The sequence below is a fragment of the Salminus brasiliensis genome, chromosome 13 (genome assembly GCF_030463535.1).
Source record: "Salminus brasiliensis chromosome 13, fSalBra1.hap2, whole genome shotgun sequence".
NCBI lineage: Eukaryota > Metazoa > Chordata > Actinopteri > Characiformes > Bryconidae > Salminus > Salminus brasiliensis.
In genome coordinates this window covers 8,399,927-8,426,502 of record NC_132890.1, presented here as the reverse complement: position 1 = coordinate 8,426,502, position 26,576 = coordinate 8,399,927, and the positions used below count along the sequence as shown (strand labels likewise).

General features: G+C 42.5%; 1 protein-coding gene across 3 annotated transcripts; it reads right to left on the bottom strand.

The window, feature by feature from the left end:
- Window positions 1-215: 215 nt before the first annotated feature.
- Window positions 216-26,490, bottom strand: LOC140574678 (NAD-dependent protein deacetylase sirtuin-3). Of its 3 annotated transcripts, none has more exons than XM_072694566.1 (8): window positions 26,422-26,490; window positions 4,908-5,106; window positions 4,226-4,453; window positions 3,741-3,973; window positions 3,292-3,392; window positions 3,016-3,177; window positions 2,462-2,674; window positions 216-2,373 (listed from the first exon to the last, which is right to left on the bottom strand). In XM_072694566.1, exons 2-8 carry the CDS (start codon window positions 5,096-5,098, stop codon window positions 2,221-2,223), a joined length of 1,281 nt encoding a protein of 426 aa, XP_072550667.1. In that variant the 5' UTR covers window positions 5,099-5,106; window positions 26,422-26,490; the 3' UTR covers window positions 216-2,220. The 3 variants fall into 3 exon arrangements, with proteins under 3 accessions (XP_072550667.1, XP_072550666.1, XP_072550665.1); XM_072694565.1 differs by lacking the exon at window positions 26,422-26,490 and adding an exon at window positions 12,479-12,762; XM_072694564.1 differs by lacking the exon at window positions 26,422-26,490 and adding an exon at window positions 12,337-12,472.
- Between the last annotated feature and the right edge of the window lie 86 nt (window positions 26,491-26,576).

Here is a 26,576-nt window from a genome sequence, read left to right as displayed (position 1 = left end):
TGTGACGGTGTACAAAACTGCCAGACTTATATCAAATAGAAAAATGACAAATTGAGATACAAGGTTTTTGCAGGACCGTAACATTATGCATAACAGACCCACTCTTAACTCTTTAATGCTTTGGTTAAACCCTTCCAGTCAAATTTAGAAGCTGTTCTGTGTTCTGCTACTTTTTAGGGAGGGATTTCTGTTTAAAAGGCAGGAGAATTTCAGGCTCAAACTGCAGGTGGTTTTATTTTCATTTGAACAAAGGTGAACAGACAAGAATCAGAAGCTCATTTATTTATTAAATGTTTTAATGGCAACAGTACTTGATATGAAAAAGGTAAAAGGTCACCTACAAAAACAGCAGCATCTGGATAATAAGGATACAAAATACAAGTATAGGAATAAAAAAACAAGCAAAATATACACTAACACTACATTTAACAGTTTAACTGTAAAAGCATACCCACCCACAGGGAAGGCACAAAATGACTTGTACTCCAAAACATGCAAAGCATCCTTTTTAATAACAGTAACTGTTCTGAACAGATGGACTTCAACATGTAAAGACGCTGTCCTACACAAAGAGCCCGAAACATGTCATTTCACACCTTAAAACAAAAGATAAGAGCGGATAAGATCAGGATCACATAATCGTTGCTTAATTGACTGTGCAAAATGTAATAATTGCTTTTCCCCCCAAACACTGGCCAGCAAAATTACCTCTCTCGTACAAGCAGCCTTTTCGTTATTGACATCTGCCTACCCACTCTGACACAAAGACACAAACACACTCACGCAGCAGCAGGATATTGGGGTTCTTTGTTGCCAAGCAGAGACATTTATTAGAGTTTTGGAGGGAGGCCCCAGCTCAGAGGTTGCAGTGCCTGTGAAAACACACACACAGACACAGCAGGGCACTGCACACTCAGGCGGTCATGCCTCCCATGCTAATTTAGCACTGTCCTCTGCACTGGGCCTACTCCAAGTCCCACCAAGTACCCCTTGAACCAACAAACATGCAAGTCTGCGCACACACACCAATCTACATACATTCCCATTGCATTATTTATGCAGTCCTTCTAAACTACTTCTACTTTTCCACTGAAGGCCTAAGAAAGTCCCTCTCTTAATTCATTCATGTGCACCAACTAGAACAAGATCTGGGATCTAAAGATTGTTCTTAGAGGACGCTCTGAAGAACATTTGTAAAGTTTTACCCTGATTGAATCCATCTGAACAATTTTGATTACATAAATTTGTACTTTTCAGTGACCATCAAATTTGATGTTCTAAATAATCTAAAATGAATCAAAAGTCCCATGCAAGCAAAACACAGTATAGCCACTAGCAGTACTGTGCAGATGTTCTAGGCACCTAAATGCATCATTTAAAACCATGTCTCTCAGTAATAAGTGTTTTTGCTTGTAAAATCCCAAGAAATACACTAGAACAGGGGCAGGGAAACAGAAATACAGTAAAAAGTAACCAGAATTGACAGTTGAGATCTTCTGAGCTAGATTGAAGCACAAATCTTGGTTCCAGGTTTCTCCTGGACGTCCCCAGTCCACCCAGCACAGTGTGGATGTGTTCAATTTCATTACCAGCTCATCTGATTTAAAGCCATTAAGCAATATTTTCCCAAACCAGGTGCTGGATGATAACTATAAATAATACTAGACTCCTACGAGGAGAGCTTTGGAGATGTTTTAATGAACACAGTGATGGAAAACCACAACTTTTTGTAGGAATGCTGTTTGTATTAGTGTAATTTTAGTGTTTTACTGAGGAAATTAGTTCACTTACTGCCCAGATAAGAAGCTTTGCAATTCTTTTTTCTTTTACAGATGCCTAAAACATTTGCATAACACTGGAGTTGAATCGCTTTGGAAGAATAATCAGGCTTTAAGAATATATGGATCTTGGGAAGTGTAACAATTTAGATGATTATGACCATCAATGGGTTAATTCAGTTTCTATACCAAATAATCTTGTGAACAGATACAGTGTTAAAAGAATGCGCTCATGCATTTGCTTTCGATCATGAAATATATAATAATTAGTATTTTTAATTAAAATCAAATATATTCCCGAAGGTAAAGAAGTGCTATATATAATTGGTCAGGGAACCACCCACATACAATAATCACCAACCTTTAACAGATGGTTTTAAACAAACAAACAAACAAACAAGCAAAAAAACCTGAAACTGATTCAACAGGTCACGTGCATTCTTCATACAGATTGTAGAGGTCTGTGGTTGCTTAGTATTGAGGACTCCGTGCTCTTGCTGTCTGCCTCAGAGGAGTCACTGTCTTCCCCGCTGCTGCAGGAGGGATCGATAGCTCCACTGCTTGATGGGGAACTGCTTATCAGCATGGGGAGGGTCTGGAAAACCCAAAGTAAAAATCAGTGCTGCGGGAACAACCGGTATGGAACAGGGCTGGAATAATACAAACCAGCCAAGGCGACTCACCCCGTTCTCATGGCTGTTCATCAGGTCTTCAATTTCAGTGTGCCAGCCCAGGATACCTGCAAGCTTTCCGACAGAGTGCAGCAGGTCTCCCAGCTCCACATAGTCTCTTCTCCTCAAAGGTTTCCGTTCGAATGGCCCCACTGCGCGCCGGTTCAGCAGCAGCCGAGGCACTGTGGATTTAACCGTGTTCACCAAGCTGGCAAATGGCTCAATCTGGCAGAGATAAGAGGGGCATCTTTAGACTAGTAATGGGAATCGAATTTTATCTTTGTGGAGTGCAAGCAAATTTAACATGTAATACACTATACAGACCAAACAAGCATGGTAGAGTACTACCAATATAATTATTAAAATACAGATGTAATAAAGATAGAAAAATAAATATGTGCAAGATCCAAGAAGACAATAAGCAGTATATTACAGTATGAAACAATGATGCATTGATACATTACAGAACTATGAAAGTCTGCACTGACTTTTATGAAGAATAAGTTCAACACTAGTCATCCCTTAGGTTATTTAGAGGGCCGATAGATACACAAGGCCATGCTGACCTGTAAAGATGTGCCCATGATCATTAACAGATCTGCTTTTGGGAAATCTTGGGTATGCTGGAAGTATTTTTCAGGTAGATCTTCTCCGAAAAACACAACATTTGGCTTGACGGTGGCTGAACAAAAGGAGCACTTAGGGACGTCATCACTCATGATGGCTTCCTGAAATAATAATAATAAAAAAATTTAAATAAAAAAAAAAAACAGATTGAAAATGGATAATCATAATAGTTTTGGACATAGACATAGTTGTGGTTTGGCAAGATTGCTGTTTACCTTGGCTTCTTCAGCAGGAAATGGTGTATAGCAGAGGTGACAAGAAGCTGTTGCAAAACTTCCATGAGCTTCTACCAGCTTTTCATCTGGAATACCACACACTGACGAGATGGTAAGAGAAATAAATGATTTTCAAATAAAGATAAAATCCTAAATTGGTAGATGAACATTTGAAAGAAGAGTCACTTTTTATAATAAACACCTCAAACTGTAATCACAAAAACCTTCCAGCTCCATTTTAGTCTTTTTCCCTTTCTGACAATTAGAATTTGGTAGTTCTGTCAAAATTTAATTACTGATAAATGCTCCAAAATAACGTCATCAAATCATTTACATTGATTACATTGAAAGTTAATCCATTTTTACCTTCTCCTTTAAAGCTGCCATTTTGGAGATGCAAGGTTTTACCATATACCTGTATTTCTACATCAAACTCCCATTCAACATACTTTTCTCCAGGCCGTCGATGTTCTGAGTGTACATGCGAAGCAGCAGACCTTTCTGGTGCAACATGCGGATAAAATAATGGATGTAATTGGGACGATGTTGGCCAGGATACAGCTCCTTGGCCAATGAGAAGAAAGGACGAGGGTCATCAGAGAAGTAGTCGATGTTAAATACAGCTTCGGGGTAGGGAACGTTGTATTTTTCCAGGTTTGCATACAGGCCTGTCCCTGGTGACCTGTTGTAAAAAGAAATACATCTCATCTGAACAAATGGAAGTACCACAATTCCCAGTTTGGTTTGGGGTGAATAACTGAATTAGCTGCTTTACAATATGGGTCGATAGTTATCAGGAAAGGTAAAACCTTTAACATGTAAAACATTTTTATTTTTTAAGCAGTTGCCACAAATAGATAAGCAAATGACAGAGAACGACACATGAGGAACATTAATTGCCCACACTGTGTGTGGAGCAAAGAATAACACTCACCTAAAGTCTGGGATGCCACTGGCTGTGCTGATTCCAGCCCCAGCCACCACTACCACATTGCGCAAGCGGCCCAGCTTCATCAGCCGACCCACAGTTTCCAGAGCCCCCCGCGGGGCTGAGCGGCCCGAGGCTCGAACTGAAGAACCGGAGGAGGTGGAGAGGCCATGCTTAATGTTGTCTGATGAGCTCTCACTGATATAACTGCCATTCTTTGAGAGCTTTCCTTTCCTGGGTACAGAGTTCAGCAAATGAGGAAACCAAAAGGAAAGCAAGGGTCGAGGTCCAGGATACTTAACAAATACATGAGTTTTTTATGTCGTTGTGATTATGGAATTAGTAAAAGTGCCATGGTTTTTACATTTGGTTTTGGTTCCTCGAAGGGGATTAAGCTAACCTAAACTAGTTCTGAACTACACAACGTTTTAAACTGAAACCTTGCACTGAAAGGAAAATCTAGGCCAGGATTAGGGCTAACTGCATTTTTGTGTGTCATCATGACAAACATTCCCCGCTTGGAATAAAATCTCTTGGCTAAAGTTAGTACTGTTCTTGTCTTTCTTATATAAAAGTTACTATTCTAGACAGACCAGGCTTTGCTATAATCATGACAACTGCAGGGCAATAAAAGTAGCAATAACTGCGTAAAGCATCAGAAATACTGATAGACACTAAAGTATCTCACCGTGCCAGTGAGGCCTGCTGCTCGCTGACCCTCATGAGGCTGAGGTCACTAAGTAGAACAGAGTCTGAGGGTCTTCCTTGCTGAGGTATGATTGAATGTGCAGAGTCCTGTGAGCTGATGGAGCTGCGCGTCACTCTGGTGAAGCTGGGCTGGGCGCTTCGTCTATCCCTGGTCAGCCTCGCCTTGCTCATGCTTGTACCTGCAAAGTTACTACATCATCATCGTCATCTTTATAGTATAGCAATATAATTATAGTGTATTTTAGGATGTTACAATTGGTTATTATTGTTTTTTAATGCATGATACCACAACATGAATACAATATGAATACAGGTATGCATAGGAAGGTCTTAGCCTTTATGGCCTTCTAGACCATAGAGTTTCACATGTTCAAAAGCTTCTCTTTTATAGTAGTGTTTTTGTAATCCCAAATTACATCACGAACCTATAAACCAAGTATTCTAACCCCTTAGACCCTGTATGTAAACTCACTATTACTATTATAATTTACAACACCTTCATAGGTCCCAAAATAGAACCCTGTGGCACTCCACAAAACCAGGTAAACGACTATACAAGAGAGTAACTTAGTATTTTAGAATAGCAATATTCTTATTCATGTTATCAATTATCAAAACAACTAAACTTGCATCGCCTGGCATCGGACACAGGGATCAGCTTCACCTTTTAATACATGACCTAAGAAAAGGCTAAACTTAGATTGTTTACTTGTCAGCCTATTTCCTCCATTTCCAAGTCAGGCAACAGGTTCTTCGCTTTGGCTCCGTACTATCCCAGAGCCACAAGCTTTCCCTGCCATATTTAAACGACAGTTAAAATGAAATCACAGTGCGGCTCTTTTGTCCCTTTCCCCTTTGGTCGGTGAAAAGCTTCAATGTTTTAAAACTGTCACCTCTCAAACAAAAGCTAATGGTTGTAATATATTTAGTGCTCCCCCTCTGTTCGGCAGCTATGCTAATACACCCCACAGCTGTGGCAGCTTTACTGCCCAGAGAAGGGGAAAAGGAGAAGAGGGAGGGTAGGGGGGGCATTTAAAAGAGAGGTGGGGAGTGGGGGTCCAGGATTGACTGTGTGTCAACAAACCCAGCTGGAAGAGAAAGAAGGAAGCCCCTTAAAAAGGCCCCTCAACCAACCCCCCCCCAAAAGGAGGGAAAGTGAACAGAGATAGATGATTCAGAGGTAAATTTCAATAAGGCGAAAACACAGGAGACAGGGGGTGGGGGAGCGCTGCCAAAAGTCTTCTAGACCATTTTCCAGAGCCTCCGATATGCCAATATGGATGAATTACATTCACTGACCAGCGAAGACCAGGAGGAGGGAGAATAAGGCGTGGGTAGAAAAGGAGAAGATAGAGGAGAAGAGACAAAAGAGATACATCCAATAAAACAAAGCCTGCGTCACGGCACACAAACGTGATAAGGCAGGCCTTTCACTGAGGGACCTTATCACCGGCTGGAGAGGCACCATAATCACATTCAGACGGACAATGAGGCCCGTTCCACCAGAAGTGATAAACCCATCTACTATGGGCTGAGAGAAAGCAGCTGAACAAGGCCATGTAAAAATGTGCAAACCTTTAACACAAAAGTGATTCTTATAAAAATCATCTCGAGATCTGCTGATGGACACTGGAACAAAGTAGCTGCTGCAAAGATCAAATCTGAAATTAGAAGGAAGGTCTTTTTAGATGCATCTAGGTGTATTCCCTGCGTAATCTCCATTACTTTAATGCCTGTTTCTGAAGAGCTATTAAAAACTACAGGGGGTGGGAGTTCACTGCTTTTGTCTCCAGTCCACCTATAGACACTCTGCTGAGCAGGGCCAATACATCACAGCAGAGCTTAATAAGAGCCATGCAGATGGCACAGAGGACTCCCTTAAAAGGTGGTGAACACATGAAAACTTGTAAACTGCATTATGGTGCTGGTATGAAGCAAGAGAGGAAAAAAAAAAAAAGCTTTCCTGGTTACTTTCCGGGACAGAGATTAAGCCAGAGGGTTCTTCTTTCTAAGGGAAGTGTAGTCCAAGACTAGGTTTAATCCCCTTTGGGAGGCCGATCCCATAAATCTAACAATAACAGAGTCAGGTGAGACTACCGTTGACATTTTTCGAACTTAACATCGCCTGATATCGATCTGGTAGTTTAAAAGAGAGTTCGACACATTTTAATATTTCTGCATAAACTTTTGCATAAGCTTTTTTTATGTAAACAAAAGCAGTCATGAAACCTGCTGTTTAAGACAAACGTCAGCACTGTTCACAACGATGCCGACAGAAACCAGACAGCACAGTCCAAAGCCAGAAAAGAGCAAGTTTGCACAATCCACTGGCAACAGTAGCAAATAAAACCTCTCTTAGATCGAGAAGAGGAAACCCTGAGAGGGAACCGGGAACCAGGAACCACCTGAACCACCACTATTCAACCAGCTGACACCGGACAGCACAACAGATAACCAAGCGGTAAAGAAAGATATGATTCCAGACATTTTATTTTATTTTTCTTTTATATAGTTTTAGTACTAAAATGTATTTTTAAATACATGAATTGTGGGGAGAATCATGGAGAGAATTACAGGCAAAAACAGTCCATAAAGAAAACTACTACTTTACGTATGAAAACCCCAATAAGACCAGGTTGCAGGTGAATTTGAACAGCGGTTGCCTTCACCAAGGTATACAATTACAAACTTCATAGCCTAACAATTAGATTAAAACTCTCAATTTTTTTTTTTGCCCAAGAAATACAAGGAAAGCTAGAAATGGATCCATTCACCCAATCATACCTAATCTCATAGTCTTAAAAAAATAAAAGGCTTCTAAATGGTTCCTGGCTTTGCCACGTAGTTCTAGAAAAACCTTTTTAACCTTATGTTAAGATTCGTCAAGCTTAAACCCCATCATGCGCAGTGTACCACAGTCCTAATTGTTTCCTGGCTTGAACGTGCAGGTCAGTATATATATATATATATATATATATATATATATATATATATATATATATATATATATATATATATATATATATATATATATATACACACACACACACACACACACACACACACACATACATACACATACACACAGCCATTCCCTTAGTGCTTCAATCTTTAAAGATTTAATAACGTCTACAGAAAAGGTTCTAATGTAACTAGGAACAATTTATCGGCCTGTTTTTGTTGAGTGTGAGATGTTAGGTCTGACAGGGTTAAACATGAAAGCAGTAACGGCTGATTAGTGTCTTCTCAGGGATCCAGCGGTGGAGCCAGCAGTGGAAGGAGTTCAGAGAGACGGAGCTGTCTGCTGCTTAAAAGAGACTTTACTGAGCATGGGCACACGGAGGCTTCTCTCCAAAGAAAGAGAGCACAGCGAAAACCAACAAGGCCAGCAGTGTGACTGAAACCATGGTGAGGAGGTTAGCAACAGGCAGGCAGGGACAGAATGAGCTGCCAGTCACTCAGAGTTAGTAAGACAGCAAAGAGGCAGGACACAGATATTAGCACACTATCTCCCACTACAGGCCTAATGCGTCCACTGCAGTTGGTCAAAATGGGTGCTGACCAGTACAGAAAGAAGCTGTGCACGGATATTCTGCCACAGGCCACACTGACAAGCAAGGTATTAAACATGGTATAATGACCTCACATCTTCGTTAAGTTGTCAACTTATCGTCATAAACGTATGAGTGATCAGACACAGAGCAGTCTACTGACCCAGACGCAGTTTTTAACAGCTTCGTAGTGTTAAGATCATCTTGAAAAGTAATCTCTGAGTGGTTCAGCGGTTTAATGTGCTTCCACTATGGTCTTGGATCTCCAGTTTAAATCCCAAGCCATGCTGCTTTGCCATCAGTGGCCGGAGTCCGAGAGAGCGCAATTGACAGTGTTTGTCGGCTGCTTAGTGGTAAGGGGAGTAACGAATGGGTGGGAACGGTTGGGTTAATTGGCAACAATTAAACATAAATAAATAAATAAATAAATAAAAATAATTCAACCTGGGAGAAAAATGTCTGACTAACAAATTTTCTAACAAAATGTGCTCGCGCTGCCATTTAACAGCTTCAAAGCTTTTGGGAAACCTATAGTGAATAGGGGTGCAGGAAAATATAGAGGTATCAAAAGTAAAAGGTAAAGGTGCCCGTATTTCTCACTGTACAGCGAAATGTGTCCTCAGAATTTAACCCATCTGTGGTAGTGAACACACACACACACACACACACTAGTGAACTAGGGCCAGTGAGTACACACACACTCAGAGCGGTGGGCAGCCAACTCCAGCGCCCGGGGAGCAGGGAGGGTAAAGGACCTTGCTCAAGGGCCCAACAGTGGCAGCTTGCCGAGTCCGGGTATCGAACCCACAACCCTGTTAGATAGCCCGGTGCTCTAACCGCTGAGCCACCACTGCCCCATCAAAGTATAGTGATATGTTTTCCAATAAAGTATCAATTATTAATTAAATCGATTAGTGACCATGGTTCATTTAGTGTGGTGTTTAAACTCCGAACACTATACATCAGTGTTGTACTCACTCACTGTCTTCAGACCCCGCTGTTCTAAATGCATAAAAAGTTTCTGATTCTCAGATTATATACATATGATGATCGTTTCCCCCTACATTGTACCAACCTTGTACCGAACTGCAATGTCTAAACTGAGCCATGGCTTCTGAGTACCATTACACCCCCTGAATCCTGGATACACAAACATTTGTAAGCCTTACTCCCTGGTTTACAAGGTTTACCCTCCCAAAACAGAAGATACAAGGATAGCACAGCTAAAATAATTACTGTGCTTCCACACTGCCCTGCATCGCCTCTGTACTCACATACGCCCCCTCAAAAAGCGCAACTTAAGCCCCCTCTTCAACCAGGATTCACACCACTAATCCAGACTCATCTCACCCAAAACTAAAATAAGAGGTTAGCAAGACAGAGGGCAGGCTTTTGCTCCAAAGGCCTTCGCCTCAAAGGTCCAGTCATGTAAGCAGCGTGTGTTTGACGTCTGCTGCCCCCTGTGCGAGTTCTGGCCCCTGAGCTACGGTCACCATGGCGACCACTTCAGCTCCAAAAGGTCTCCTCTTCTCTTTATCCTCCCATGGACTAATGACATGTCACTTAGTGTTGGCTCTTTGTTGGATTCTCATATGATACAATGGCACTAATTTGGGTTTAATGTATTGTTTGTTCAGGGAGCGTGCAAGTGTGTCTATGAGAGAGCGAGCACCTGACTAACGTCAATACACTGGATTAAAGCAAAGCATTGAGACAAAAGCAATGATCGATTGATGCCGATTTATATACTACACACTATACACAGGCTTTGTAGTTGTACATCTTTGGCGTTGGGGCATCAAAAACAGCCTTGCAGGTGCAGCGGTTCTGAATTGGGCCTCGTAAACATACAGGTGTTTCAAGCTGTTCTTCGACCGATGGCACAGAGAAACCCCTTTTGGTCCAATAAAGTTTGTAATAGACGTGCTGGATTGAAGACCCTTTTAAAAGGTCTAAATATTACTTATGTAAAACATCTCAGCAGTCATCAATTCAACATCTTGAGGACCGTTACCCATCCAGACCTACCCAGGTGGCCTATTTAATCACAGACTTTAGCTACCTTAAGGTGTTCATTTCCCTCCCATCCTCAGCTTGTTTATTCTCTATAGAAAAGCACTGCCAGTGGTACGACTTTCTCCAGAACAGCCGCGGATGTGCCAAGGTAACGGCATGCTCATAAATAATGCCGCTCCATCCAACACAATTGGGATGCTGTTTGTGATGCTACACCTGAATGCAACCAAAATCTCACATCAATGTTCCACCACTTAGTATAAAGCCTCACCAGAAGAGAGGAGACTTTCATGGCAGCAAAAAGCTCCTCACCAGTGCCCTTGATTTCAGAGGAAACGCTGAAGAGTGAACAGGCACCTTCAAAAGGTTTGGACATTTAGGACCCAGATTAGGCCCAAGACTAGTCTCAATAGGTTTCTACAAAGGCTGTGCAGTTTCGTCCAAGGCTAATCCCAGTCAACAAAACTAGCCTAGACTGCCATCTAGTGCCAGAAGTCAATAACAGCAGTAGGCCAGTGCCTAGTGACAGCTACCAGAGTCACTCATTTACCAGCGTTTTAAAAACCGGTAGCTCTTTTACTGACGGGTTTGTGAACTGAAGACCAGTCAGTATTATGAGAGAGGGACAGAGTGGGATGGTAAAGCTAAGGATTTCTCTGTGTGTGTGTGTGTGTGTGTGTGTGATCTGGTGGAGTCCGCTCAGTTTAACAAGCCCAGGTGGCAGCATAAATAGGGTCCGTATACACAGACTGAGCTGCCAGGGACTATTAAAAGGTGATCATGTGTGTTGACACTATTAGAGCCCCACTTGGGCTGTTATGATTTGTCGATGTTTTCGTTTGGGTGTGGCGGAGGGTCAGCGGACTAAAGATAGGTGACTTACTTGAACCCGGTGTCTGTGTTGTCTCTGAGCCTCACGGTGGTCCCGCCCCTTTCCCCAAAACGCAGTATACCAAAGCTTAAGTTGTTCTCTCTTAACCTCCCAACTGCTGGACTGTTGCTACATGGTCACTAGGGTGTCTGTGTTCTTGCTAAGTGGCTTCTGTGGTGTTGCTAGGTGGTTGCTATGGTGGTGTTAAATTCCTGTGAGGGGGAAACACATCGGTAGCAATTTAGCTGCTACATTGAAGATAAGTGTCTGATCAAAGAGCCAATCAGGCCGAACCATCTGGTAAATGTACGTAACGCACTACAGCAAGACATGCACAGCTAACAGTTTTGTTACAGAACTGGATCACCACACGCACTATATGGACAAAAGTATTTGGACACCCGCTCATTCATTGTTCCTTGTGAAATCAAGGGTCTTAAGAAATGATTTATTTACTGTTATAAATAAATAACAGCAGATTTCAAAGCATTGCTGTGCTTTATACCCCTCCTTGCCCACACCTGGTTTTAGGCATGGGGCCAATAGCCTCATGTTTATCTGCTCCAGAGAGTCCTATTGTATTGGCAATATTTCTCTACAGGGCCTAGACAAGCTGTGTGTGTGCATTTGCACATCTGTGTCAGCAACGGGTGCAACTTAAAGCAGCTGAATGGATTTGTTAGAAGGGGTGTCCACAAATATTCGGACAACTAGCAGGCCAAAATACCGGCAGTACTTCTCTACAGGGACCAGGCGAGCTGTGAGAGGTGTGGATTTGCTCATCTCATGTGTGTCAGCGACGGGTGTAACCTAAAGCACTTTTGAGAAGGGGTGTCCACAAATATTTGGACACTGTGTGCCATCTCCCACTGATCCTATGCAGGGCTCCCTCCTTCCGAATCAGAAGATACTGTATATCAGGCATAATAGCGATGGCGTTTGCTAAACTCCTGAAGTTTATGGTTACTCACAAATCTCCTCCAACGCGAAGAGCTCTTCACACAATGTCCAGAAATGGCTTATCATAATTTCATCTTTCAAGCCTTTCAAGCAGGAGGAACCGAGGTTTAAGCACTGAACATATAAAGGCACTCATTCTGATGTCAAACTTGCCTCCAGTGGGTGAGCCGCCAATGTGCAGAGAGAGAGAGAGAGAGAGAGAGAGAGAGAGAGAGAGAGAGAGAGAGAGAGAGAGAGAGAGAGACACCCTCAGACAGCACCACCAGCAGCAGCACCACCAGCAACGACCCTGAGTCCTCTTCTCCAGAAGCACCCCAGCGACACTCCGGCACCCCGCTCACATTACGTAGTGGAGCAGGACACGGACAGGGCTGCAGGGCTGCAGGGCTGCAGGCAGGTAGAGCTGAAACAGCAGCGATGCAGGGACCTCCACCCCTCCGCTCAAAACAACCGAGGAGTGAGACAGGAAACACGTCATACCCTCAATAAGCGCGGGAAACCATGGCGCCCCCTCCGAAACGCCATCGCGCCCCCTCCACAGGCCTGGAAAAGGCCCAGTGGGAAGGTTTCCAGCCCCCGTCCAATGTAAGCCCACCTTTCAAACTGTCCCTTATAAAAAGTGTGGATTAAAATCATGCAAACACAGCAAATAACAGACAGGAAGTGTTTTAGTGGGGTCATTTATCACGTGACAGGCTTTGTTTTGGACTACAAAAGCTAGCTACAGTGTAAGAACTACAACTCGCTACAAAACAGTAAACATCCAGATGTTGTGCAGCCGACCTTTCCTTCCTCATAAGGCTTCAAGAAAGGCCCGCTCGGTTTTCTCGTTTTCTCACCTGCTTGCGAGATGGAAGTACTGTATGCCATGATGCCGGCAACTGTGTTAGCAGCCAAAGCGCCAAAACTGCCAATGAAGGCATTATTAAATATTTATTATTTATTTATTATTTGCAGGTGGTGTGTGGTACCATACTTCCGTGTAGAGACCTGAGGAATGGGTAACACCACCTTAACGGTCAGGAGAAATGCCGGGCCCAGTGTTGATATGAGGAACCAGTGATGAGGTGCAGTCACAGAGGTGTTATCTCTGCTGGTCTACGTTCTTACTGCAGTTTATACTGTAGGTTTTCCTTCATTTCTGATTTACAGCAAATCTGCAGAAAATAATCCAACCAATTAAACACAGTATTCATATTTTAATATGCGTAATTCAACATTACAGACTTGGAAACCCTCTTCTGATCATGCATCTTGAAGACGGGAGGCATTTCAAGCATTTTGGGGTAGATATTACTGCCTGGCTGTTTGAAAAGTGATTATTGATTTTTTCTGTTTTCTGTTAACAGCTAAAGCTGGCAAAGGCGGTAGCATAGGTAGCTTTCACAAGTTTCATCATGTAGATTTTCACCCAAATTTGATGAGGAAAAAGTATGGAATGCCAGACATGTTCATCTAATATTCAGTGGGGCAAAGTACACAACGAACTGAATGGAGTGCACTGTGTGAGTGAAAGCAAACACACCCTGCATTACTTACACTCTTCATACATCTCTGCTTGATTTAATGCACAAACATACTTGCTTTTAAAGATACACTCATTTTTACTGTTAGGCTTCACTTGTAATGTTGCTCAAAAATTGGCTTCAGGATGTGCCAGATATTGTGCCGGTTGCTTTAAGGTGCTGAATGGTGTGCCAGCTTTACGATGCCAGATGGTGTTCTGGCTGCTTTAGGATGTGCCGGGTGGTGTTCCGGCTGTTTTAGGATGTGCTGGGAGGTTTTCTGGCTGCTTTAGGATGTGCCGGATGGTGTTCCGGCTGTTTTAGGATGTGCCGGGTGGTGTTCTGGCTGCTTTAGGATGTGCCGGGTGGTGTTCCGGCTGTTTTAGGATGTGCCGGGAGGTGTTCCGGCTGCTTTAGGATGTGCCGGGAGGTGTTCCGGCTGCTTTAGGATGTGCCGGGTGGTGTTCCGGCTGTTTTAGGATGTGCCGGGTGGTGTTCTGGCTGCTTTAGGATGTGCCGGGAGGTGTTCCGGCTGCTTTAGGATGTGCCGGGTGGTGTTCCGGCTGTTTTAGGATGTGCCGGGAGGTGTTCCGGCTGCTTTAGGATGTGCCGGATGGTGTTCCGGCTGCTTTAGGATGTGCCGGGTGGTATTCCGGCTGCTTTAGGATGTGCCGGGTGGTGTTCTGGCTGCTTTAGGATGTGCCGGTGGTGTTCCGGCTGTTTTAGGATGTGCTGGGAGGTTTTCCGGCTGCTTTAGGATGTGCTGGGTGGTGTTCTGGCTGTTTTAGGATGTGGCGGTTTTTATGTCACATATGCGGGTTGCTGTGCCGACTGCTTAAGTGTGTTCTGGTTGGTGTGCTGCCAAATTTTAGATGTGCCAGTTTGGTGTCTGCTTAACAACACACGCTCAAGCAGGCAGCATACCAACCTGGCACACCAACTGGCACATCCTAAAACAGCCGGCACACATTTAAGCGGCTGGAACACCCTCCAGCACATCCTAAATCAGCCGGCACAGCATCAGACACATACATTCGGAACATCGCAAAGCAGTCGGCATGCCAATCGGCACATCCTATAGCAGCAGGCACACAGTACAGCACATCCGAAAGCTGCCAGCACATCATCCGGCACATCCTACAGCAGCTGGTACACAATCCGTCAAACCCTCCAGTACAACAAATGGCACACTCTAAAACAGGCGGTATATGAATTGACACTTCTGGCACATCATAAAGCAGCTGGGACGCTATTCGGCACATCATAAAGCAGCTGACAAACCAATCAGCGCATCCAGCACACTAACCGGCACATCTTAAAGCATCAGCATACCATTCAGCCCATATAAAAGCAGCTGGCATGCCATCCAGAACACCAACCGGCACATCGAAAAGCAGGCGACACACGCCAAGCGCCACACCCTAACACAGGTGGCATACCAACCGGCACATCCAAAAGCAATCAGCACACCATGCGGCTCGTCCTAAAGCAGTCAGCTCAAAATCGTCTGGCACAGAGTGAAACATATTCTAAAGCTGCAGGTACACTTTCCATCAGATCCTACAAGAGTGAACAGAAGATTTGGCAAATCTTAAAAATCTTAAAGCCACTGGATCAGAATTTGGCACAGAAAAAACAGCCAAAACACTATTTGGCACATTTTAAAGCAACTAACTGCCTATCTGGCACACCAGACGGCACATCAGGTGGTGCACCAAACGGCACACTCTAACGATGGCAGCACAACATCAGGCACATTGTAAAGCAGTCAGTTCATCATATGTCACATCTTAAAGCAGCTGGCTCACAGTGCAGCACATCCCAAATCAGTCAGCCAGCATATTATCACAAAATGTAAAAGAAGCTCAGACAAAAAAAAAGTTAAAAACAAAAGGCGCTCAATATAACAATGTTTTGGCCTTGAGGAATTAGCCGGCCGTGCTGTTTTAGATAGACTGTGCAGGAAACTCTGAGTAAAACTTTCATTTCTCTCATTGGCTCCTGCCACCATCTGTTTGAATACAGGGCGTGTCCTCCAGTCACTGACACTCACCAGCAGTGTGTGTGTGTGTCTCCAGGGCTAACTTCTCTTGAGTGTTCTTAGATGTGATGTTTGTGATTGGCTGCCTGGTCTTTTCGTTGTAGACAATTAAAGCAAGTTACCATTAGCTGTGTGGCTGAGTGTGACTCTGAGTGCTGGCTGTGTGCTGCTGTTCACTGCTTCCACAGAATACTTCTGTAAGTGTTTGGCAGAGAGTTAATTTTGGGGCAGAACGTTTAGAGCTGCCACTTTACTGAAAGTGTTTGATGGTAAATAACAGGATTTGGCTGCAGAACCTTTAGAGATGGCTTAAAAACATAAAGCACAACACAAGAAAACACCGAAAATAGGCAATTATGCACAAGGGGCGTAAATGACTAATTACTTACCAAATGCATTAAACACACCGCTTAATGGCTTAAGAAATGCCTGCCCTGCTAGAGAGTACTTACACTAATATCACAACAGCTGTAGAGAAAAATAAACACCTTACTACATCTCAGGTGTTGAGTAATAACAGTATAATAATCTGATCAATGGATCTGGACCCTGTCACCCTGGACACTTCAGGGTAAAGTGGGGCCTCACTACAGCACAACTAGAGGAAAAGAGGATTTGTGGTCGGATGTATTTCCATTGTTTCTTTGTTTTGTGTACCCAGCATAAAGTATAAGATGGATAAAATGCACAAAGTGGGCAATTATGCCCCAAGAGAGTAAAACGCAAAAAATGAGTAATTTTGCACCAGATGCGTAAAAACGAGCTAAATGCGTAATTACGCACAAAATGCGTAAAAACGCGCGAAATACTTCATTGCGCACCAGATGCGTAAAACTGAGCGAAATACTTAATTGCGCACAGAATGCGTAATTGCGCGCGAAATGCGTGAAAACGAGCGAAATGCGTAAAAAAGCGCGAAATACTTAATTGCGCACCAGATGCGTAAAACCGAGAGAAATGCGTAATTACGCACATTACGCATATTTGTTGGTTGTACTCCCCTGGTGCATAATTGAGTTTTTACCCATCATGTGCAAAACAAGGAAAAAACTGCAGTACACTGAACCACAAATCCTCTTTAGGCGCAGGACACACCTTGTATGCAAACAGATGCTGGCAGGAGCCAATGAGAGAGATGGAAGTGTTACTCAAAGACTCAAACAAACCCTGCAGATCAGATACAGATACAGACCTAAAACAGCACTGTTGACAAAGTCACACTAAATTAAGCATGTTGTGCGTACGCTGTTTTAGACAGGCTGATCTGTAGGGTTTGTTTGTGTCTTTGAGTAAAACTCTGTGGTTGAGTGTACTTAACTAAATTAAGCACCAGGAAAGTACAACCAACACAAATGCGTAATTACGCACTCTGTGCTGGCTGTGTATCTTAATCAATGGGTCTGGACCCTGTCACCCTGGACACTTCAGGGTAGAGTGGGGCCTCACTATTATGTGGTGAAGTATTTATGGATTTATGAACATATTACAGCAGAAATAGAAGAACAGAGGATTTGTGGTTGGATGTACTTCAGTTTTTCCCTTGTATTGCGCACCGAGCGTAACGCACATGATGGGTAAAAACTAAATTAAGCACCAGGGGAGTACAACCAACACAAGTGCGTAATTACAGAACCTGCAGCGACTTCTCTTGATTGACATTTCTTAATTTTGTTATTCTAAAATAATTGGAAAGATTTATCCAGTGATAAATAGGGTACATCTGTAAACTTACGAGATGTAGCAACATAAGTGAGGTAGGGGTAAAAACGAAATGTGTGATTATGCACAAAACGCACAATTATGTCCCCGTGCGAAATGCCTAACCACGCTACACACGCATAGACATGCACAAACCACACAACGTGCGTAATTACGCACCACAACCATTAAAACGCACCAGAGAAGTAAGAATCAGAATCAGAATCGGACTTTATTGGCCAAGTATGCTTACACATACAAGGAATTTGTTTTTGGTTACAGTAGCTCACAGTGCACAATAACTGACATTACAGAAGTAACAAACACACCCAACCTTCACACAAACACACACACACACACACACAGTGACATGCACGCACAGACACACCTGTAAACTTAACATGTGCAGAGTTGTATATTTAAAGTAAAGTGCTGGGTGCAGCAGTAAAGAACAGTGCAGACTGGATTAAATAGATATAAATATGGAGAACAGAGGAGTCACTGGTTGAGATGGTAGTACAGGTTGTTCTGAGACACTATCAGATAAATAAAGTGCAGTACAGAGAAAGGAGAGTGAAAGCAGAGTGAGAGAACATCTGGATAGGATGTATGTATGTAATAGACTGTATACAGAAAGTATTGTTGTAATGTTCAGCTGTTCATGAGTGTGATGGCGTGTGGGAAGAAGAAATACCCGCCGTGCTTAAATAACCCATATTCTGATGATCAAACTCCTGCAGATCACAAGGGGTTCACTACCCTGCTGACACACACTACCCTACCTCATCAGCACACACTTGAGATGGTAACGTTAAGACAACAGTCAAAACTAAATCTGTCAACATGTGAAATAGTGTGTCTCTATAAAGGTCAGTAAACCTCATTATTTAACATTTACTGTAAAAAAACAAACTAAAATATGATCTGTACATTAAAATGCTCCTGTTATTAAATGTTATGCTAATAATGAAGCTTGATAAAATAATGTTTTTTGTTTACAGAAAAATGATATATTATAAATATTATAATAAATATTATTTGTACAGCATTTCCTGCTCCTAAACTACAATCTGTAATTAAACAGAAATATCTGCCAAACAAAAACTGCAAAAATTCAGTCAAATGTTTAAAATTTGGTGGAAAAATAATAAATGTTCATTCCTGTTTCTGCAGAGAAACTTCTTTTACAGATTATTCCTGAATTATTATGATCCAACACTTTCAATAGCGTGACAACACTGGAAGTTCTGCCGCAAACAAATGAAGGAGTTGGAGTTGGAGCGGTTTGCATACAAGCTGTGTCCTGTGTGTAAAGAGGGTCGATGGTTGAGTGTACCTCAGTTTTTCCTTGTTTTGCGCTCGGAGCATAATGCACAAGCTCCGGGATATCGATAACAGGGTTGTGGGTTCGATTCCCGGGCTCGGCAAGCTGCCACTGTTGGGTCCTTGAGCAAGGCCCTTTACCCTCTCTGCTCCCCGGGCGCTGGAGTTGGCTGCCCACCACTCTGTGTGTGTGTGTGTGTGTACTCACTGCCCCTAACACATGTGTGTGTTCACTACCAGATGGGTTAAATGCGGAGGACACATTTCGCTGTACAGTGACAAATACGTGCACCTTTACCTTTATCTTTTACAATGCATAATGTTGGAGTTGAATTTATGTAAGGTTCTAAGCATATATTACAACTCAGCTACATTAGGTTAGAGTAACTCATAAAGCTTTTATACTTTAATAGATGTGTAAAATTGCACAATTGCGCACAAGAAGCATAAAAAGGCTCGAAATGCGTCATTACGCACGAAATGCGTCATTACGCACGAAATGCGTCATTACGCACGAAATGCTAATGTGAAAGTACTTTTTTACTCAGTTTTAAAACCCTGTAAAATTACAGACATTATATGTGCATTAAACATCCACTTGTTGTTTTAAATATGATGCACATAAAGGAAATATATTTATTTAGTGCTATTTTTCACAGAAAAATACTTTATTCCATAATAATCATTTAAGGGTTTTTCTGTTTGCAGTCAGAGCGGTCCGCCAGTCACTGACACAGTCACTGACACTCACTGACAGTCAGGGCGTGTCTCCAGGGCTAGCTTCTCTGGGGTGTTCTCAGGCGTGTTATATTATCAGCTGACTGTCTGGTCTTTATGTCTGGTCTATATGGCTCATAAAATTCCTCTTAGAACTAACTTCTCTCTCTTTACCTTCCCCGAGTAAATGGCCACCCAGCCCGATCTGCAGGAAGATTGCCCGCTGAGGTCCCCTCTACCTGCATCTAACCAGCTGCCACCTACCAGTCCAGCCAGCGGGTCCCCCCCAACCCGCCACCACCCATGGCTCACCCGCCAGCCGCTGCTGCCTGTTTGGTGGCCGTGCTGAAACCTAGATGGACTCGTGCCTGTCTGACACTATTAATATCACAACTATTAACTTTCTGTTGTACCTGGTTTGGTAATTTTTATCATTAATGTTTAAAACAGTCTGGCCAGAGGAGGATGGGTCCCCCTTGTGAGTCTTGGTTCCTCCCAAGGTTTCTTCCTCCAGCTCTGAGGGAGTTTTTCCTTGCCACTGTCACCGTTGGCTTGCTCACGGGGGTCTTTGACGCTTCATGTTATTTCTTCTTTCTTCTCTGTCTCTGTTCTTTATTAAGTACTAATTATGTAAAGCTGCTTTGTGACGACAACAGTTGTAAAAAGCGCTATACAAATAAATCTGACTTGACTTGACTTGACTTTATGTTGCAGGCTGTTAAAGCAGGTTACCATCTTCTGTGTTGCTGAGTGTGACTCTGTGCAGGCTGCTTGCTGCTGTTCACTCTGTGTTCAGTGTTAGCGCTGTCACTTTATTGGACGTTTGATGGTAAATAACAGGATTTCACTGCGGAACATTTTGTGACATCTGCCAAAAATTGAAGTAGTTGAATTCCCCACAGTTAAATTTATGCACCTATGCGCTTCTGAGGAGCTTAGGGTTCTCCACATTAGTAGCCTTGCGAGGATTTATGGTGGCATGTACTTTAGTTATTTCCTTGTTTTGTGTACCCAGTGAAAACCACAAGATTAGTAAAAGCGTTTGCGTAAATGCGTAAAGTGGGACTCGGCACACCTGAGAACAGTTAATCAACACTGCTGGAGGACACGCCCAGTGTGCTTGGTGCCAGGGGCCAATGGGACATGGTGAGTTTTCCTCTTAAACAGAAACCTGATGCCTGAAAAACAAAATGTGCAATTATGCACAAAATGCATTTTTACGCACATGATGCATAAAAACGTTCGAAACGCGCCATTAGGCACAAAATGTGTTTAGTTGTGAAGCGCATATGGACGCGTTATCAACACCTTACAGCACAAAGAGTTAAAAAGAGGATTTATAAAAAGATGGGTAAAAATGTGCAATATGCGTAATTATGCAGATGCTTAAAAAAGAGCGAAACACGCAATTACGCACAAAATGCATATATAAGCAGCTAATGCAAAAATACGCACCAGATGCGCAATTACGCACAAAATGCATATATAAGCAGCTAATGCAAAAACGCACAAAATGCGTAAATACGCACCAGATGCGCAATTATGCACCAGCTGCGCAATTACGCACGAAATGCGTAAATACGCACCAGCTGCGCAATTACGCACGAAATTCGCAATAACGCACAAAATGCGTAAATACTCACAATATGCTTAATTACACACCAGATGCATATAAACGCACCAGAGGCTTAAAAAGGTGGATTTTATGAGCATCAATAAACCTGTAGGTGTCGCCTTAACTGCAGTGTTCGTTATATTTTATGGGAAATTTCCATAAGAAAGCAATAGACCAGATTCACCCAACAGATCAGCTACCAAATATCTAACTGTGTGTATCCAATTCTGAAGAAAGAAAGATTTCTTTCCGCACTATAATGTTTCCTTTATTCCATACACCTCATTTATGCGGAGCAATTATGGTTTAAGTGCCAGGCCAGTGGGCTGTGCTGAAAACATTTTAAGAAGTTTAACAGGCAACTTAAGCACTTAAATAGCACGATAGAAATTGTATACATGGCCAAAGTCTTGTAAAATATTGAATTGAATAAAATACCACACATAATCAATCCTATCTAAAACAATTAAACCATTTAACTGTTTCATCAAGACATGAAGAAACTAAGAGGTCTTTCTTAATATTTTAAATCTCTTCTAAGATAATTATTACAAATCATTACAATTATTTATTTCTACAATTATTACTAATTAATACAAAGCTTTACTTAAGGAAAGAAGTTGAGATTCTCTCTCTCAGAAACACTTCAGAAAACAGTAATGCCGAGATACTTTCCCTTGGCAGATCTATCAGTGAGGGTAAATGACAGATTTAGTTTTGACTGTTGTCTTAACGGTGCCTTCTCAAGGGTGTGCTGATGACGCCGTCTATAAACAGTACACGGCGCGTGTGTCTGTAAGGTGGGGAACCTCATGTGATCTGCAGGAGTTTGATTTTCAGATGTTGGACACTGGGGTGTCATTAGTGCACGTGAAAATGTAGACTAGAACCCGTTTAAACAAAACGAACAGCAGTGTTAAAGGGTCCCGCTTTACCCTGAACTGTCGTGGGTGACATTAATGTTCATTAATAAGAATCATATATTGTAATTAATCCACCGCTGAGGTATAAATTAGTTTTGAATAAGTAAATTAGTTATTATTTGTTTTTTATGGACCAGGTGTGTAAAAATACATAAAATGCGCAATTACGCGCAACATGTAATCAACCTCTTACAGCACAAAAAATTGAGAAAAGGATTTATGGGGGAGTGTACTTCAGTGGTTTCCTTGTTTTGTGTACCCAGCGTAAGGCACAGGATGGGTACAAACGCGCTAGGTGTGTATTTATGCACCAGATGCTTAAAACGAGCAAAACGGGCAATTAAGCACAATATACATATTAACACAGCTAATGCAAAAACGCACAAAATGCGTAAAGACGCGCAAAATACGTAAAGAGTAAAACACAAGATGGGTAAAAACGCGCAATATGCGTAATTATGCAGATGCTTAAAAACGAGCGAAACGCGCAATTACGCACAAATGTGAGCAGCTAATGCAAAAACGCACGAAATGCCTGTTTACGCACCAGATGCGCAATTACGCACGTGAAATGCGTAATTACGCACACAATGCGCCATTACGCACAAAATGCCTGTTTACGCACCAGATGCGCATTTACGCACCAGATGCGCAATTACGCACGTGAAATGCGCAATTACGCACGAAATGCCTGTTTACGCACCAGATGCGCAATTACGCACGAAATGCTTAAATACACACCAGATGCCTTTAAACGCACCAGAGGCTTAAAAAATGCAAGTTGTGCAAAACACCCTGGAGAGTGCTCACACTAAAATCACAACAGCTGTAGAGAAACATAAACACCTTACTACATTTCAGGTGTTGATTATTAACAGTATATTAATCTGTCACTGTCACTCTGGACAGTTCAAAGTACAGTGGGACTGTGTAACGTACTGAAAGTCATTAAACCTCAATGTTTAACATTTACTGTTAAAAATATACAATAAATAAATAAATATTTTCTCAGAAAAAAAACTTTCTTTTTTTCCAGTTTCAAAACCCTGCTGAAGTACAGACATCATCTCTACAGCAGAATCCACCTGTAATTTGAAGAATTATGCTAATAATGAAAGATTGCTTTAACTGCTATATTTTATACAGAACAATACTCTATAATTACACAGTGCTCAATACTCTGCGTGTTGACGGTACAGCATGTATAGGGAGGTTAAGCAACACTTTACAGCACAAAGAGAGAAAACGAGGATTCATGGTTGAGTGTACTCCAGTCGTTTTCTTGTTTTATGTACCCAGTAAAGCACATGATGGGTACAAACGTGCGAAATGCGTAATTACGCACCAGAGGCGTAAAGACGCACCAGAGGCGTAAAGACGCACCAGAGGCTTCAGAAATGTGACATTAATGTTCATTAATAAGAATCATATATTGTAATCAGTCCACGCCTGAGATATAAATTAGCAACGTGTTTATTTTTTTATGGACCAGATGCGTAAAAATACAAAAAATGCGCAATTACGCGCAACATGTAATCAACCCCTCATAGCACAAAACGTTGAAGAAAGGATTTATGGGGGAGTGTACTTCAGTTGTTTTCTTGTTTTGTGTACCCAGCGCAAAGCACACGATTGGTACAAACGCGCTTGGTGTGTATTTATGCACCAAAAACGAGCGAAACGGGCAATTAAGCACAAAATGCATATTAACACAGCTAATGCAAAAACGCACAAAATGCATATTTATGCACCAGATGCGTAAAGACGCATGAAATGCGCAATTACGCACGAAATGCGTAAAGACGCAAGAAATACGCAGATGCGTAATTAGGCACCATATGCATGTAAACGCAACAGAGTCTTAAGAAATACAACAGTTTTGACTGTTGTCTTCAGGTAGTAAAAAGGGCCCTACGTCACCCTAAACTGTCCAGGGTGACATTGATTTTTATTAATCAGAATTATATATTGTAATTAATCCACACCTAATCCACCTTTTAGCTCAATTATGCGTTTTATGCATTTTCACGTGTCTCATGTGTCTCATGTGCAAAAAACCCTAAAGTACACACCACCATAAATGCTCTTTCCTCTATTCGTGCTGTAACCTGTTGGTAAACGTGTCGACAGTGTCGACGGTTCAGTGGGACTGTGTTCTCTGAAATGATGGCGTTCGATCCTATTCTATTGTTCATACTGTGTTCATATTACATACATGTTTGTGTTATGGACATTTAAACATGACATGTTAACTAAACATTGCCACTAACAAATATTTACTTAGCTTTTCCAGCCTCTCCCTATAGCACAGGGCAGTGGTGGCTCGGCAAGCTGCTATTGTTGGGCCCTTGAGCAAGGCCCTTTACCCCCTCTGCTCCCCAGGCGCTGGAGTTGGCTGCCCACCGCTCTGGGTGTGTGTGTGTGTGTTCACTACCAGATGGGTTAAATGCAGAGGACACATTTCGCTGTACAGTGTCAAATATGTGCACCTTTACCTTAGCAGTGAAAGGCTCTTACATTATGTATTACAAGCTCAGCAAGTATCTTTTTGCATTTTTTTATATGCTGAACCTCAAAAAGGTACTATTATATTTATACATATACAAACATCTGTATTGTGTTTAATTAACCTTATCTATCAAGTTGAACAAATTTGTTCAGGCCAATCGAGGAATAGATATAACAGTGCAATTAGTCTTGCATATAGTGCCAGGTCCCAATCAATTTGCTATTGTTCGAAAGGTACAGTATCTGTCTTACATTGTGATGAAGTGGAACTGGACATGTGCAGAAAATACAGCAATTATTACTTGGAACTGAGAATAAGAATCATAAACAGACTCTTCAAAGAGAACGCTCTCATGATATTGTTTGTGCCTGCTGCTGTAGGATGTGCCAGTTGGTGTACTGGCTGCTGTAGCATGTGCTGGTTGACGTGCCAGCTGCTTTAAAATGTACTGGGTGGTGTGCCAGCTGCTTTAAGATGAGCTGGTTGATGTGCCAGCTGCTTTAAAATGTACCGGGTGGTGTGCCGTCTGCTTTAAGATGTGCTGGTTGATGTGCCAGCTGCTTTAAAATGTACCGGGTGGTGTGCCGTCTGCTTTAAGATGTGCTGGTTGATGTGCCAGCTGCTTTAAAATGTACCGGGTGGTGTGCCGTCTGCTTTAAGATGTGCCAGTTGCTGTGCCAGCTGATGTAAGATGTGCTGGTTGACATGCTGGCTGCTTCAAGATGTGCCTGGTGGTGTGTCAACTACTTTAGGATGTGCTGGGTGATGTGCCGGCTGCTTTAGGATGGGCTGGTTGGTGTGGCAGCTGATGTAAGATGTGCTGGGTGATGTGCTGGCTGCTTCAAGATGTGCCAGGTGTTGTGCTGGCTATTTTAAAAAGTGCTGGTTGATGTGTTGGGTGCTTTAATATTTGCCAGTTGGTGTGCCAGCTGCTGTGAGATGTGCCAGTTGGTGTGCCATCTGCTTTAAGACAACAACACAATAACAACAAATAACAGGAGCTGTACGTCATAATGACCGTGTTTGAATGAATACTGCATTTTATTAATCGCAGTATTAATTATTAACCTGTGAAAAACAAAACAGACAAAATGTAAAAGTTGGCATCCATATATGAAGTACCATGGGACACACACACACACACACACACACACACACTAAATGTTATGTTTATGTTAGGACATCCCTGAACATATCCAGCTGTTCACTGCTCAACATCTGGTCTTGCCCCTGTAGAATAGAATAGGACTCTCTGGAGCAGATTAACATGAACCTATTGGCACCATGCTTAATACCAGACATGGGCTGGAGGGGTATAAAGCCCCTCTTTACGGGACTGAGCTGTGGAGCAGTGATACTGTGCTCTCTGGAATGACTGTGCTCTCTGCTCCATCCAATACTTCGGCAGGTGGCAGGTGGCAGCTACCGAGTCCTTTTTTTATGGGGCAGTGGTGGCTATCGAGCACCAGGCTATCGATAACAGGGTTGTGGGTTCGATTCCCGGGCTCGGCAAGCTGCCGCTGTTGGGCCCTTGAGCAAGGCCCTTTACCCTCTCTGCTCCCCGGCCGCTGGAGTTGGCTGCCCACCGCTCTGGGTGTGTGTGTGTGTGTGTGTGTGTGTACTCACTGCCCCTAGTTCACTAGTGTGTGTGTGTGTGTGTGTGTGTGTGTGTGTGTATTCACTACCACAGATGGGTTAAATGCGGAGGACACATTTCACTGTACAGTGACAAATACGTGCACCTTTACCTTTTTTTTTTTTTTACCTTTTTACTTTTGAGGATGAGCTGGGGAGTTGAGGATGAGCTGGGGTGGTGATCGTCCAACATCCTGACCTGAAAACAACGAAATGCAATGAAATAATGCATAATCTCCATAATCTAGTAGAAAGCCCTCTACTTCTACTCCCCTTCTAGGACAG

Bases quoted from the DNA above. Each gene is read 5' to 3' on its own strand.
- LOC140574678 (XM_072694564.1), bottom strand. From the start codon at position 12,391: ATGATAAGCCATTTCTGGACATTGTGTGAAGAGCTCTTCGCGTTGGAG. The intron at 4,454-4,907 runs GTGAGATACTTT...CTCTGTACCCAG, and splicing joins CAGCAGGCCTCACTGGCACG to GAAAGGAAAGCTCTCAAAGA. The intron at 3,178-3,291 runs GTAAACAGCAAT...TTATTATTTCAG, and splicing joins TTCCTGCTGAAGAAGCCAAG to GAAGCCATCATGAGTGATGA.